The sequence below is a fragment of the Onychomys torridus genome, chromosome 3 (genome assembly GCF_903995425.1).
Source record: "Onychomys torridus chromosome 3, mOncTor1.1, whole genome shotgun sequence".
Taxonomy (NCBI): domain Eukaryota; kingdom Metazoa; phylum Chordata; class Mammalia; order Rodentia; family Cricetidae; genus Onychomys; species Onychomys torridus.
The window spans coordinates 7,820,855-7,837,985 of NC_050445.1; the positions used below are offsets into that span (position 1 = coordinate 7,820,855).

Genomic DNA, 17,131 nt, shown 5'->3' on the forward strand with positions numbered 1-17,131 from the left:
AGACATGTTCTCACTTTGTAGCCCAGACTGGCCTTGAAGTTATGGGTAATCCTTTTACCGTAACCTCTGAAGTATTAGGATTATAGGCATAAATTACCACAGTTGGTTGTACAAAGTAGTTTACTAATTGTTTCGCATTTGCCATTTCTGTTTTTGTTTTGTTTTGTTTTGGGTTTGTTTGTTTGTTTGTTTGTTTGTTTGTTTTTGCAAGATGGGGGAGGCTGACTTGGTTAGTTGGTTGGTTTCATTTTTGAGACACATTGTCATGTAGTCCAAGCTGGCCTCCCATCCCCTTGCCACTTAATGATGACTTTGAACTGATCCTTTGCTACTTCCCAAGTGCTGGGATTATAGTGCACACCACTACTTCTGGGTGTTCTGGACTATTCCTAATTGACTTTTCTCCCTGTTCCAGGTTATCTGTTCCTAGTTCTTTGCATCCCTGCTCATGTTTGCTTTGTTGTTAAATTTAAACTTATGGGAGTTTTGAGAATTTAATATATGAAAACTGTATTTTACATTATGTTTACCCTTCTTTGTTCCACAACGATCTCCTGTATCCTTCTCTACACCTCTTCAATACATGACCTCCTCTTCTGTAGTCATTATTGTTAAGCAACACGTACAACTTACTGAGCCCGTTTGGTGTAGCTTTTATGTACATGTGTTTAGAACTGACCATTTGGGATTCCATAGCACATCAGGGACTCTTGTCTTTGGAGATTACTGGATGTCTCCCTCTCAGCAACCATTGATTGCCTGTAACTTTTTGTATAGAGGTGGAACCTTGAAATGTCGCCCTCATCATTGGCATGTGGACTGGTATATTATCATTATGTAGGTCTTTTGTAGGCAACTCACATTCATTTGCTATAATGAATACTTCAGTAGTTACTAGTATTGTATGTAAGTCACTTCACATGTTTCTGAGTAATGTAACTGCTGAATCCATTCCCAGAAGTAGATTACTAGGTCAGAGGGTTTATGTGTTTGTAATCTTGGTAATTATTGCCAAATTGTCCTTCCAAGTGGTTGAGGCATTCTTCTTAAGCCCATTAGGAAAATCCCTATTGGTCCGTAGTCTTATCTGCAGAATGTCAAATACTTGAATTTCTACTAGTTAATAAGAAGAAAGTGTTATCCTGCTAGAGTTTTCATTTTTGTTTCTATTCTGAATAGTTTGAGCATCTGTGCTTCAAGGCTGTTTGCCCTTCCCTTTCTCTTCTGTCAATTTTAAATTGTTGATTATTCAGTTTTTCCTTGATGGTGAGAGTACAGAACTGAAATGCTTTAAGTGTTGTTTAGTAACTTAAGAGTGATCAGTTAGCATTCATAAACTATCAGTGCAGGTCATAGAACACAGTAAGTCAGCTCTTTAATGATTTTAAAAATTTTATAAAACTCCTACATCAAAGGCTAGGATAATTGATTTTTCAGAAGTAAAACCACATTAATCTGAGTTTTGGAGATTGAGGGTAATGTTCCAAAAACAGTTTAATAAGCCAGAGGATTGTGCCTTTGGTACTCCTTTTACATTTGAGTTGGATATTGGCATCTCTGAACAGGGAAAATAAATGTTTTAAATATGGAAAATGCTTGTAACTTCGCAGAGTATTATTCCATAACCAAGAATGTAAACACCCTCGCTTAGGTGACATGAGGTTTTTCATTCAGTGGGCCTTTTTCCAGAAGTAAGAGATATACTGCTGTTTTTATAACTTCTCATACAGTCCCTCCTCTGCCTCATGGCATATGCCTGCTACTTTGTGCTTGTGTCATTTATGCTTCTTTGTAAGTAGTATAACCTGTGGACAGTTGATGAGGGAGGAAGTGGCTTTACCAATGAGTGAAGTAGGAAAATGAGCCAGGAGCTTACTTATGTTTTGTTAAGTTATAAGTTAAAAGTCTGGCTTTGTTTATGCAATTGAAAAAATATATTTTTAGAGTTACGCCAATATGGAGAGGCATCCAGCCCACGTCCGTCAGGTATGATATCATGTGAGAACATTCTCTGGTATTCCTGTTGTTCTGTCTTAGCAGTTAACTAAATTTACCCTGATTAAACTTTATCATTTTGAGTTGTTCATTGCCAGAGCCTTGAGTTGCATGCCAGACTCATTAGCCACCTGTCACAGCTTAGCAATCTTAATATTGTTTGCATGCTTGCTTCTTAGATACTTCTAAAATTATATGTCAGGAAAAAGTGCCTTCCTGGTTTGTTTAAGCATTGATTTTCAGGCTTTGCAGAGTTGTTGCAGATGGTCTAGAGCTTTCTATCAAGAGCACATGTACCCAAAAGTTTAAAAATATCTTCCTATGCATCTTTCACACTGGGTGGTTTTTAAGCATGCTAATAATACAGTATATGTACTTGTACTATTTGAATATTTTATTTGTTTCTAGTTGTAGAAATATGATACACATAGAAAAGTAACATTGTTAGTTTGACTAATTGTATGCATTTCTGCTTATTAGAGTTTTTCTGCTGATTAATGCTAAGCCTTTTCTGTAGAAGATAAAATTTGAATTTCTATAAATATGTATGAAGCATGTCTATTTTAAGAAAACAGTTGATCTAAACTTTCCATCAAATATTAAAAATGATTAATTAGAATTCAAATTAAATAAGCAGTATATTGGAAGCACTAGAGATCTTAAGTAACTGGCATACTTTTATTAGTAAAACAAATTTAAGAGAAATGTGTATGTTTGAATTTAAGTTGGAAAATAGTTAAGACACTTCTGCTATTTGTCTCATAAGTAATTTAATCCTAATTTAAATTTAAACATCTCAGTCATGGTAAGATGATGTCAAGAAGGATTTTACTTGTTAGTTTTGGCCAGTGTAACTGATTAAAATACTACTAGAAGTAAAGTTGAGCTTGTCTTTTCCTTTTTTTTTTTTCTTTTCCTTTTTTGAGCTAAGGATCGAACCCAGGGCCTTGCGCTTGCTAGGCAAGCGCTCTACCACTGAGCTAAATCCCCAATTCTGAGTTTTTCATTTTTTTCAGGTTACCGAATATGTTTCAGGTCTCACTTCAAGAGGACCTTTGTTGTTTAATTTAGACTTCAAGGTGTCTGTACAATCTCAGTCCTGATAGGTCAGAAATATATGCCTTAAACTAACTGCACCCATTATTTCAGGATTTTAACTGCAAAATGACATTTACTTAAATTAAAACTTACACAGTGTTTGTTGGGAAATCAAGTGAAAAGATGGGAGGGAGGGTGGAGTGGAGCGGTTGTCCCACTTGTTGATGTAAGAGTAGGTTGTAAGGTGGTAGAGCTCTCACCTACTCACATGCGAAGCCCCGAGTTTAAACTCCCACATCAAAAGAAGAAATGGGAGTTATTAAAACACACAAATTTTTGTTGTAGCATACATGCTTAATTTTCTATAATACTAAATCATATTAATATTCTAATAAATTGTTTTTTATTTAGGAGAATAAGCTTTTTATCTGAAATACTTAGTGTCTGTTACAAATAAATCACAGTGGTTTGGTTTCTCTACCCAGTGCTTATGTTAACATATAAGCTTTTTCACTGTGCTGTGTTTTAGGTATTTGTCAAGTGTCATTTTGATTATAATCCATTCAATGACAACTTGATACCCTGCAAAGAAGCAGGACTGAAGTTTTCCAAAGGAGAAATTCTTCAGATTGTAAACAGAGAAGACCCAAATTGGTGGCAGGTTAGTTTGATTCTCAAAAATCCCTCCACTGCTTTTTTTGTTGTTAATCTTTGATCCGGCCAGTATCTAAAAGTTCGGGAAGCATTTGTTCTCATGAATTTTCCTGCATGAACAGCTCCTGCTTTATGCCTGTTAGCTTTTGGACAGAAGACCTAATTGAGAGCGAATGTGTGAGTAGCTGTTAACGAAAGCAGACATACCCTGCCTGCAGCACTGTCACCTGCTCTAAGGTTAGACCAGGGCAACCGCCGCCTTCAAATATGTTGCAGGACAAGAAGAAGCCACTTGGAGTCATTGTCTGTCAGTTTCCTAGTTTGTTTTTGCAGTGATTGATATCAGCTGACACACCGTATTCAAAATAAGAAAACAACAAACAGAAACCTAGAATCTTTTCCACTCTCAGAGCTGACTATGGCCTCTCTGGAGAGCAGGGGAAAGAAGAGAGACTCCAGGACCAGTACCAAGTATAACAGTAACAGTTGCTGGTAACGGGGTTAACAGTGGTGACTAAATGTTCTGTAGGATAAGAACAGCCTCGGGGCAGTGTGCCCTGTGTGTAAATGAAGACACTTTTAGCAATAAGTGCACCGTGGTAAGATAACTAAGAAATGAGTTCAGTAAACAGAGTGCATGGTTTCAAGAGGACTTCACTGACATGCTTAGAAGCTTTAACTCTGTACTTCCTATGGCCGATTGTTTTATGGACACACACACACCCAAGTTTCCCTGTTTCATTTGCTGTGAACGCCATCTCTTAGTTTTCCAAAACTCTCACTGTCCTTTGAGTCTCTGTCTTCGTTTTGATAGGCTTACTTTGATTCCACTTTTCAGGATCACCAGAAACTGATAATAGATTTTCTGTCCCAGTTACAAGAAGAAACACTAACATGATGTGAGTCATTGCCATTTAAAAAATCTCACTTGTTTGGGGACTAGAGAGATGGTGGCTTAGCTTAATAAGAGTGCTTGCTGCTCTTGTGGAGGACCTAAGTTCCCAGAACCCATGTTGGGCTGCTCACAACCTCCTGGAACTTCAGCTCCTCTTCTGGCCTCTGTGTGCCTCTACTCATGTAAACATGCACATAGACACAAACACATAAATAAAATATTCTCATTTTATTTTATATACTTTGATTTTAAGGGTTTTTATTTTATTTTTGTACTAGATGAAGTTTACTCTATTTTGAATTTATTACTTTAGGATATGCATATTATGATTAGGATGAATTAAAATTTATGCTCTGTATTCCCAGTATCCTTTCTATTGATTTAGCTTTGGGAAATAAGATTTTAGGATTGAGGTCAGTAGTAAATGGCTTATAAAGGATACTGGATGAGATGTTCCCTTAACACTTCTTGGTATAAAATAGCATTCTTCTTTCCATTCTTTGGCTTTGTCTCTGTCTTTCTCTCTTTGTTTCTCTCTCTCTCTAAATAAAACATTGTAGTATTTGTACGTTATTGTTAATGAGAGTTTCAAAACATCACTACCAATTGACATACATACGAATCTTAGATACTAGTTGGTTCCTAGGTATGGCGGTGTTTAAATGCTTTAACATAGTTCCATGGATTGAAAGGTTGTTTTCTATAGCAAACTAACTTGAACTGACCAGAACATGTCCTACTTACTAAAATATTGTCTAAAATTTTGGTCACTGAGATATTAATTTGATTCTAGGCTAGCCATGTGAAAGAGGGAGGAAGTGCTGGTCTGATCCCAAGCCAGTTCCTGGAAGAGAAGAGAAAGGCATTTGTTCGCAGAGACTGGGACAATTCAGGTGAAGAGCTGAACACAAGTAACAGGCAGGGGCTGGGTGTACCTTTCTTTGCCTCTTTTTTCTGAATACACAAATCAGTTATTTTGAACTACATGAAGAACTAATGTTTCCTGTGCATCTGCTTTTTCCTCTCTCAAGTAATTGTTGATCCTTTTCTGCCACCTACTGGTAGAAAATTCAGTGACAATTCACCCCTTCCCTCAAGAGGCAATTCTCCTGCCTCCTCAGAGAACATGACTGGGCAATTTCAGATCATATCTTAATGTGTCTTCTAAATTATACTGGTCTTGTCATCATTCAGGACCCTTTTGTGGAACTATAAGCAACAAGAAAAAGAAGAAGATGATGTACCTCACAACCAGGAATGCAGGTGTGTTTAAAATGCCTTTGAAAGAGCAAAATAAATAGCTTTATCATTAGTTAACATGTTTTAAATCTCTGAATATGTAATTTTAAATGAATGCAATTTATATTAGTGCCAGTTACTGAATCTGGTGTGAACACATGATAAAATGTAATATAAAGATATTAAGTCCCAACTTGAATATAATTTACAGCAGGATGAAGTTACTAGGATTTATCCTTGTACTAAGGCATGGGGGAATGTTACTGTCGATTCTTATTGGAGGCATTTTGATATAGTAATATGTGTGACATTTCTAAGGGGCAGAGTGACTTTATGAAGGTAATAGAGTTAGGATTAAGGAGAACTGTCTGCTGCTGTAACATTGTCAAGTGCATTTTTGCACACATGGCACTGAGACAAATAACTCATCTAGTCTAGTGGGAGTCTTCTAATAGTCTTTCTCAAATCTTCTAGGTTTTGAATTTTTTGAGAGGAGGTCTTTCTATATGTTTAGGCTGGCCTAGAATTCATTAGTTAGAGTAGGCTAGCCTCAAACAATTATCCTATACTTTCATTTGGTAGCTCAGGCTGGCCTCAAACTCTAAATCCTTCTGCCTTTCCCTAAATCTTTCATCTGAAAGGACGGAATAATTTTTAAAGAAAGCAATAGTAATCATGAGAAGTAGTAGATATGTTTGTTAGCTTCATGATAAGATCATTTTACAGTTCAACATACCAAATCATCAAGATGTATACCTTAAGAATATACAATTCCAGCCAGAAGGTGGTGGCACACGCCTTTAATCCTAGCACTTGGGAGGCAGAGGCAGGAAGATCTCTGTGAATTCAAGGCCAGCCTGGTCTACAGAGCGAGATCCAGGAAAGGCGCAAAGCTACACAGAGAAACCTTGTCTCAAAAAACAAACAAACAAACAAACAAAAGAATATGCAATTCCTATTTGTCATTTATGCCTTAAAAGCTGAAAAAAGTTTAAAAAAAATTCTCAAATCAATGGGTTAGGGGTGTAGCCATTCCCTAGTATGTACAAAGTGCTGGGTTCAATCCCAGAACTAGAAAGGAAAATGAAATAAAAGAAAAACCTCAGACCAATTGAGAGCATTATAGATTTAAACCAAAAAGCTTGACCCCCACTTGCCGAGAGAGAAATACAAATTAAAGCTACATTGAAATTCTTTCTCACCCCATACAGAATGGCGTTCATTGAGAAAACTAATATTCTGGCAGGGATATGGACAAAAGGAGTGGTTCTGCACTACCAGTAAGAATCAGACTAGTGCAGCCATTGTAGAAGTCAGTGTAGACTAGAGTAGAATAGAATTACCCACATTACACAGCTATCTCCACTCATGGGTATTTACCTGAGGGACTCAGGTTAACACCACAGAAATATTCTACATCCTTGTTACTGCACTACAGTTCAGAAGAACTAAGTTAGGAAACTAGGCTAAGTGACCATCATCAGGAGAAACAACAGTGGTACATACACACTGCAGAATGAAGGAAGGTAGATAACAGCTGAAGATAATCATGGTCAACAAATCAAGTCAGTCTTGGAAACACATTCTTCTACTTGTAGACCCTAGATTTATTAGATCTATAAAAATCATATGGACAGTTGACACTAAGGAAGATGGGAAATGGTCTAGGGAAGTAAGAAGAGTGGGGGAAGGATAAGAAAAGGGAGGGTAGCAGGGGCAGGGGACTATGCTCAAAGTGTTTTGTGTGTCTTCATGAAAATGGCCTGATGGGGTCCAGTGTATAAAAAAATTAGAAAGGAAGCTAAATATGGAAGCTATTCTGTTTATTTTACTTGACTTCAAAGCTACCCTACACTAGTAATAAAAACACAGTATAACAGACGGGAGGGAGAAATGGTGTTTTCACTCTCCAGTATTGGATTAATTTAATGTTAAATTGTATAAAGAAGGAATTGTTTAGATAATCATGTAAAGATGAAGTGTTACTAACTACAGATAGAGTCAAGCAGTGATGATGGGTGGCCTGATATTTCAGAATCACTTTGGTTTGAGTATTCATTAACTATACATCACTAAATTTTTTTAGCAAAATTTGTAACTTTTTCATTGACTTAGTTTATAATTTGAGGCAGTAGCCTACTGAAAATGTTCTTTTATCTAGCATTTTATGTATGAATTTTAGAATCTTGGTAGTTAGATGTGAGTGTGCTGTGACTAGAGAAAGCATCCTCAGCCTGTACAGGTGAAGCAGCCAAGCAAGTGTTCTCCTCTATTCTTTCTACCTCACACACACTTTTTAATGTAAATTGCATAAACTCTAATTTGACTGACATTAAGGTAATTGTTTCTGTTGGAAAATTGCTGATGAGAAGCCTTTAATAAAGTATAAAACATTGATAAATATACATAAAACTCAAGGATTTTCTAGCATAGTAAATGAATGTCTGAGGGCCAATGAGTGAGGACATACATTTAAGTCAAGATATAAAATAATTTTCTGTACACTACTAAATTTGTAAAGCCAAGCCTGTGTCAGATGTGCACAATCAAATGATAGTTAGCTATCAAGACAAGAAGACCATTGGCATACAGAATACCAGGGAATGTTTCTATGTATATAGTGTATATAACCGAATATAATGTTGTCCCGTTACTTTCACGTTTAGAGTTTGATCGTCATGAAATTCAGATCTATGAAGAAGTAGCAAAAATGCCACCCTTCCAGCGAAAAACATTAGTGTTGATAGGAGCTCAAGGTGTGGGCAGAAGAAGCTTGAAAAATAGGTTCATAGTGCTGAATCCTGCTAGATTTGGAACAACGGTACCATGTAAGTCTTGTGTTTCCATTTGTTGGCCAGAAAGCGAGGGGGTATGTGGAGAAAGGAATTATTTTTAACTAACATTAGTTTCAGATACTAACTGCTTATGCCAATGAGCATGGAATAGTAGACGGTACTACTGAGACTCCATATGGGGCTGTTGCTGTCTTAGGACATGTGCTGGCCGCTGCTCAGCAGTAGTCAATCTGTAAACTCTTCTTTCCAGAAGCTAAAGGCAAATGCCTGCATTTAAGAGTTGTGGCAAGTTACGTGTATTTGGGTTGTCTTGTGTAACTATTATCCATCTATTTATATTTTTTTCATCCATTATAGTATATTTAAAAGGAGAAGGCCTACTAGGTAGTCTGGTTTAAATTGTAGCCCTTGGCCCTACAGAATCATAAGCCTGATCCTCTGAAAGCAAGTCCTCTACAAGAGACAATATTCATTAAACTTCCTGAGCAGACTGATTTTGTAATCTTCATTTCCTCCTATCTTTTGTATGTTTACATAGAAAATTTAGTGATGTCAGAAATGGAGTAGGTGGAGAGTTCAGATAATCACTGATGTTATATTGCTTGCTGTACATTTGCCAAGAAATGTGAGCAAATGGCCTGATAGGAACGACTTCATGGAAGAAGGAGTTTTCTAGCTCTGTTTCCTGAGATTTTCCTTGGTGCCTTTTGTACTAGACTGGATGGAACAACATGGTAGCAGGAACATGTGGAGGAGGAGGCTGCTCACATCATCTTAGACAGGGAGTTACCCAGAACTAGGAACAACCTTCCAAGGTATGCCCCAGTCATCAGCTTTATCTTGTGGCCCAGTGCCTGCCTTCCCTAGCTTTCAATATAGCACCTCCAGTTGGGGACAATTCATATTCCAACCATAAAACGCTTGGGGCCTGTTCACTCCTATAAAATCACATTGCCTAAAGCTAATTTTAATGTGCTGTGGCTTAGAATGTCTTAGGATTTGTTTTTGCTTATATTAGTTTCATTTTAGCTTTTTTTTTGAGATTTATTTTTTTTATTATTTTTAATTAGGTGTGACTATGTGTCTGCACTGGGTATCCACTTGTGAGTGTAGGTGCCACAGAGACATAGAGGCATAGAACATGCCCCCTCCCCCCAAGTTGAAGTTATAGACAGTTGTGAGCCGCCTGGTGGAGTACTAGGAGCTGAACCCAGATCCTTGGAAGAGCAGCAAGTGCTTTTAACTGCTGAGCCATCTCTGCAGTCCCTAGTTTTCATTTTAGTTTTAAAAATATTTTTTTTTGTACTCAGTAACAAGTTTCCTTTCTGTGTTTTCACATATGTGGTTTGCATTACCTTCCCCTTCAACTTTCCCGTCTCCCTGTCCATCCTCTGCCCCAATATTCTGTTTCCATTCTCTTATCATGTATTCTCTTTCCCTTCCCATGTCCTTCTATACATCCCTTTTCCCCTCATGTCCCTTGTCTAGTTTCATCACCTCTGCCTTCACACATTCCCACAGAAAATACACATGTGTGTGCATGCACGCATGCATATACACACACACACACACACACACACACACACACACACACAACCGTTTATCTTTCTTAGCCTGAGCTACCTCATTTAATACCTTTTTCAATTCTATGCATTTTCTTGCAAATGTCACTTTTCTTTATAACCAAATAAAATTCTAGTGGGGTGTGTGTGTATACACATATTTTCATTATCCAATCATTAGTTCATGGACATCTAGGTTGATTCCATTTCCTTGTAATTTTTTAATAGAACAGTAACATTGATAACAGAGAGTCCTTTTGAGTATGTGTCTAGAAATGATATATCTGGACCACATGCTAGTTCTGTTTATGGTGGTGGGGTATGTGTGGATTTATTGTGTCTTTGTGTAGGTGTATACATATGGAGGCCAAAAGTTGATGTTGCATATCTTCCTCCATTGCCCTCCTTCCCCTCCTTTTTGAAACACAATCTCTCACTGTACCTGGAGCTCACTGTTTTAAATAGGCTGAAGGCCAGTGAGCGCCAAGAGTCCTTTTGGTTCTATATTCCACTGCACCCCTGCCACCTCCACACCTCTCAGACAAGCTCCAGTATTTTTTTTAAATGTGTATGGCTCTTTTCCCTCATATATATCTGTGTACCACATGCTTGCCTGGTGCCCACAGAGGCCAGCAGAGAAAAGGTTATTGGATCCCTGGAACTGGATAGTTGTGATACAGATATTTGTGAGCCATCACGTAGTTGCTGGGAATTGAACCCAGGTCCTCTGGAAGAGCAACCAGTGCCCTTAACCACTGAGCCATCTCTATCCCCTATGCCCAGTTTTTATGTGGGTGCTAAGGAACTAAACTTGTTGGACAAGCGCCTTACCAGCTGAGCCATCATCTCCTTATCCCATTGAGAGAGTTTTTTGCAGAGCCTCCACACTGATTTCCATGATGGTTGCACCAGGTTGCACACCCACCAGCACTGAGTAAGGATTCCTCCGTCTGCAGATCCTTACCAGCATTGGCTGTAATTGCTCTGGATGGTAACCATTCAGACTGGGGTGAAATGGGATCTCAAAATAGTTCCAATTTACATTGTTCTGATGACTGAGAATATTGAACACTTGTCATATTTGTTGGTCATTTGTATTTCTTTGGAGAATTGTCTTATCTGCCTCATTAGTACATTTATTGTTAGTTGTGGTTTTGGTGTGTAATTTTCACTGTTCTTCATATGCATAATCTGAAGACTATCTGGGAAAGATTTTATCCCATTGTTCTGATAGTTTCCTCTGTTATGCAAATTTTTTTAATATTTTATTAAACCCTTTGTAAATTCTTGGGTCTATTTACTGTACTGTGGGGTTTTTCTCTTCTGAACACTCTGGACTGTTTCTGTCTCTCAAAGTGCATTCACTATGCTACCCCAGCAGTTTCACCATTTCAAGTTTTAAGTTAAGGTCTTTGATCCACTTTGAACTTTTTTGTTTTTTCAGCATAAGAAGTACAGACCGATCTAATTCCATTCTTCTGCAGGTACTCAGTTTTTATAAGCATCATTTACTAATTGTGGGTTTTTTTCCAGTGTATATTTTGACACCTTTATCAAAAATTGGGTGTCCATAGCTTTGTGGGCTTATTTCTGGTACTCTGGTATATTTCTTTGGCCTATGTTTGTGCCAGGACCGTGCTATCTTTGTAACAATGGCCCTGTAGTATATTTTGAAGTCAAGTAGTTTGACTCCTCCATCTGTGTTCTTTCTGTTTAGAATTGTTTTGGCTATCCAGAGTCTTTTCTATCTCTGTGTGAGTGTGGTGTTTTCTAGTTCTGTGAAGGATGCCATTGGAAGTTTGATGGGGTGTACTGAATCAGTGGGTTGGTGTCTTTACAGGATCGCTTCTGCCTGTCCAGAAGCTGTCTTCCCATTGTCTAGCACCTTCTTCAGTTCTTTTTTCATTTTGGTTTTAATGGATTTTTTCCCTTTGAATTATTTCATCTTTTCAAAGTTAATGTGTCATATTAACAAAGCTGGTTCAATAATGGCAATAATAAATATGTTCTCAGAAACCAGAATTGTGTTTATATGCTTTCATTTGTACAACTATCCAAAGGTAGTAAACATTCCTTCATCTGTCTCCAGCCTTCTGCCCACTTCTTTACCTCCTTTTACAGTATTTAATTATTGCTTTCCAAGTTCTCCGTTTATTTCCCCGTTAACACCTTCATTCAAATAAAATTCACATACGGTTCTCTTTACCAAATTTGGTTATCTTGAATGGTTTTTAGTATGTTCACATAGTTGTACAAGTATTTCTGTTGCTGTATGATTTCTACAGAGTTCTCAGTAACATCTTCCTCTATCATTCTTGAATGTAATAAATTCTTCCTAAATATTTGTTAGTTTTATTCTTTTCAGAAATTTTTTTAATTTTACTAATTTTCTGTATTTTTTCTATAAAGCATTTTATTAATTTCAGTTTAATCTTATTTTCTCTTTCCTACTTGCTCTTTGGGACTAGGGTACTCTTTTCCCAGTTATCTTAGGTAGAAAGTCAGATTACTCACTGGAGATTTCATTTTAACAGACACATTTATGTTAGAAATTTCTCAGTAGATACTGCTTTATTTATTATATCTTGCAACTTTGTTGTGCTCTAAGTTTTTGTTTGCATTCATCTTAGTCATTTTTAATTCTAGAAATAGATGAATGTAATGAAACAGTTTTTCCCTTCACACTGATGCTGGAGACTTAAACATAATCTGATAATAAGACAGTTGTGCAATACACATCAATTAGTCAGATCTAAACTTGGCTTCTTACCACAGCTGCCTGCTTGCAGCCTTCTTTCTTCCTAATCATTCATGAAAACAGTCACTGGGGTGAGCTGGAAACTTACTTTTTGGTCAGAGGGAAAGGAAAAACAGCAGTCCGCTAGTTTTGGGTGCCCCAGAGAGTGACACTTAACTCCTGTTCGTTTTCGTTAAGAAGTCTGTCGCTGTAAGCCATCAGTAGGCTTCCGTCAGCCACCAATGCTTTTGTGACTTCTTGGCGCTTCCCACGGGGCTGACAGAGTACTTAGTACACAGGTATGGTGGCTAACTTGCACTCATTCAAAGCAGACAGAGCATGCTGACTGCAGCCAGCTCCTCTAAGCAGCGCCATTCCCTCAGAGTATTGCTAGCCTGGTGATTTCATAGTCAACCTATTTTGAAGTATATTATGTAATTTCACACTTTTCTTATTTTTCCAGATTTTTCTGTTAGTGATGATAATTCCATTCACTATGTCCAGAGAACATAAGTGATTTTACTCCCCTTAAACTCACTGGGAATTGTTTTATGGCCTCAGACACTCGTCTTGGAGAATGTTCCTTGTTCTTGTATACTTGGGAAAATGCATTTTCCTATTGTTGCCTGGAGTGCTGCATAGATATATTCTGCCTAGCTAGTCTGTAACATTGTTCAAGTCATCATTTCCTTTCTGACCTTCTGTTTGTTCTCTCCATCACTGGAAGCCTCGAGGTTTCCTGCTATTTTGTTGACTCGTCTGTTTCTCTCTTCAGTTCTATTTTGCTTCATGTATTTGGAGTCTGCTGTAGATGGGTGCTTCTATGTTTGTAAACATCTTACTTGTGGATGAATCGATGCCTTTGTCTTTGTAAAGTGTTTTTCATTGTCTCCAGCAATAACTTTTTGTCTCAGTGTTTGTTTGGTCTGGTGTGTGTAGATATCTCTGGGTACTGCTTGCATGTATGTCTTTTTTATCCTTTACTTCCAACGTGCTTGTGTCTTCAAGTATAAAATGTCTTTTGTAAACAGTTCAATCATTTTTTCCAATCTATTTTGCAAATGTCTTCAAGTTTTATCTATTTAATGTAATTACTAATACTGTAAATGTCCCTCAGTGTGAATTTGCCCAGTAGTTTCCTCCTAACTTCAGATACTCATCAGGAGAGTTGAAGATTGTCTTTGTGCCACATTGTTGATGCTAATGTTGGTCACTGATTTAATTACTGCGACATTTGGTAGATTTTTTCCACGGCAAATCTGTAGCTTACAGTTAAGCAACCTGTTCAGAGATACTTTGAAACAGTGCAGCTCTTTTCCACAAACTTTCTTCCAGTGATTTAATCTTCTGTCAGGAATAGGACATAGAAAATAAAAGCTTTGCCTGAGTTTGAAGGAACATGTCTGCTCTCACCTTGTGTAAGTACACTGATAATCTTTCTTTCTGTCCCGACTCATGTTGTGTCAGCTGGTAAAACTGCTTTGTTGAATGATTGAGCTCAGTAAGGAAAGAACTAGGGTTTTAGCTAGCCTCTGATGATCTGTGTTCCTTTTCCTTTCTTTACCTTCAGGCCTCTAGAAGAGTTGATAACTTTCTGGTTCTTTGATTTTCATAATTGTGGCATCTTGTTAAACAAACCTAATTTTTAGGCATTAAAAAATGAAAAAGGCTAATTCCGATCAAAACTGAAGCCAGGATTCCAGTGCACCATTCCTGCCTTCCTCACGGATCTTCTTGATCTGTAGCACAGTAGCTGTATTGGGAAGGGTGGGGTATGACTTATTTTATTACCTGGTTTATGTCCTCTGCAACTTCAGTTTCTCATGAGCTATGTTTAAGTGAGTGCTAAAAGGAAAGGGAGTATTGTTGCAAAAGATCTTGCTTGCTGGAGTTATTTGTCTTGACTTTCCAAGTAGTGTGTCTTCAATGTCTTTTTTTAGAGTCCATTGTAGATTTCCATATTGCAAATTTTCTTGGCCAAGAGTATTAGAATTTATAATTATTCCCTTGGAATCTTGCCCCCAAGCTATTATACCATAGCTTCTGCAATTATCTCTGTACCAGTTCTAGGATAACCACACTCATGCCCCACTTCACTCCCCAAAATACCAAAATCCAGAAATATTTCAAGTTCCATAGAATTTTGTATATAACCCATGCAAAACTTTCTGCAGATGCTTAAGTCATTTGAATTATTTATGATACCTATATATAGTGTTAAGTGATTTATAAATAGCTGTTAAGCTGTATTGTTTAAGAAACAATGACAAGGGGACAAAAATCTGTCTAGAGTCAATACAGATATGTTTTTTTGTTTGATTCTGAATTTTCCCATCCATGGTTATCTGACTGTACTAGTGCAGAGCTAACAGATAGAGAAGGTTAACTACCGTGTTTCTTCTCACTGTCCTCCTGAGGAGAGAGCCTTTAAGAAAGTTCAGGAAGGTGGGCTGTCTTTTGAACATGTATATACATGCACACCTTAGCCTAGGAAAGTCAGTTTTGTTTTACCATCAGTGGGAGTACAAACCAACCCCCTGCTGTGACATGTCAACATAGGCCTTGAGCATTCTTCTGGAGAAAAAATTGTATTATGTAGGGAAAGAAAAGAAAACAATGCATTTCTCCCTAAACCTATGACTCACGCTCACTGACTCTTTTTCTGATATAACTAAGATAGTAGTGTTTAGAGAGATGACCCCAGGACCAGGAGAATTATGTTTTGGTAAACTGCAAAAGATAGAGTACATCCTTAAAATGCTAGCATTTGTTCAGGACTCAAGTGAAGTCTGAGACTGAAGTTAAAATTCCATTCTGCGTTCTATTGACACACTTAAGGAAAGCATTCAAAAGTTTCTAATATGGATTTTGTGCTTATAGAATCACGGTTGCCTTGTTCAGATCAACTCTGCATACTGTTCCCCACTTAGTATACTTCTTTCAAGTTCCTCCAGCTCATTATTATTCATGCCTTTGGTCTTAACTTGTCTGGCTTCCTGGAGTACCCATTCTTTCGTATTTTCACATGCTTGAAGTGTACTTTTAATCAAGGAAAACTGACCATTCAACTTAATGTAGCTTCTCCAGTTACCTAGTAGTTGTGGTACAGCACCTAAATTTTTATTTGATTAGTCACCTGTCTCCTTGTTAGAGTGAGTGTGTGTGTGTGTGTGTGTGTGTGTGTGTGTGTGTGTGAGTGAGAGAGAGAGAGAGAGAGAGAGAGAGAGAGAGAGAGAAGAAAACAGATCTCATGTGCCTTTTGTTCTTCTTTGACCTACTACCTAGAACAGGTTTCTATAGTAACAGGATACCCAATAAGTATTTGATGATGAGTGATTCACCATCATGTGCCCTTTCTGGCAAGTCATCAAAGTTTCTGCATAAACATAGTCTTATAATTAAACACAAATTCCCAATTCAAAAATGGACAAAGGGCTTCAATAGACGTTCAGAATTACAAATCAGCACATGAACACATGCTGAATATCATTAATCATTGGGTAAACCTAAAGACCACGATGCACCACTTTCTAACCATTTGGATGCTGTGGGAGGATGGATTACCATAATGGAAAAGGGGAGTTATTTAAGGGGCACAGAGTTTGGGATGGTAGGAAAACTGGAAGTAGACTGTATACTGATTTATTAGGTGCACAACAGTCTGAGTGTACTTCATGCCATTGAGTGGTATATTTCAAAATGTCTAAGTGATGATTTTTATGAATATTTTACCACCACTAAGTTGTTATATATAAATATATTAAAGTATGTACAGTATTTTTAAAAATGTTCTGTGTCATTGATGGGCATTTACCTTGGGTACTGAAGGTAAGGCTGCAGTGAACATGGCTTGACCATAGAGTGGGATTGCTTGATTGTTTCTATATAATATTGTAGTACACATTGTTAGATGAGGTTGATGGCATTACAGTGATTTATTATAATTTTTAAGTATACTATAGAAATAAGATTGAAAAACAGAGTTGTCTCAGAAGATAAGCTATAAATCCTGTTTTGTTTTATTTTGCTTTTAGTATCAAGACCTTGGGCTTGGTTAACACATAGAGTGTTTCTTTGTTGACTCTTTACTGCTAAAATCTAGAATTTTGCCAGAGTCTTAAAATTTCACTTCTAAGAAGTCCCACTATTTAATTGTTTTGTGTATAAGCCTAAGGAATAAGTACAGTCATTCTGGTCTATCTGTTCTGAAAATGAA

General features: G+C 37.3%; 1 protein-coding gene across 4 annotated transcripts in view; it reads left to right on the plus strand.

Moving 5' to 3' along the window:
* The window catches only part of Mpp6 (membrane palmitoylated protein 6), a 104,541-nt gene that overhangs the window by 83,870 nt on the left and 3,540 nt on the right, over positions 1 to 17,131 (plus strand). For 3 of the 4 annotated variants that reach the window (XM_036180241.1, XM_036180242.1, XM_036180243.1), the window contains exons 6-10: positions 1,945 to 1,986; positions 3,563 to 3,694; positions 5,376 to 5,475; positions 5,777 to 5,845; positions 8,488 to 8,649. In XM_036180241.1, coding sequence (XP_036036134.1) covers positions 1,945 to 1,986; positions 3,563 to 3,694; positions 5,376 to 5,475; positions 5,777 to 5,845; positions 8,488 to 8,649 — 505 coding nt within the window. The remainder of the gene's footprint in view (positions 1 to 1,944; positions 1,987 to 3,562; positions 3,695 to 5,375; positions 5,476 to 5,776; positions 5,846 to 8,487; positions 8,650 to 17,131) is intronic. The other variant, XM_036180244.1, reaches the window with a different exon arrangement.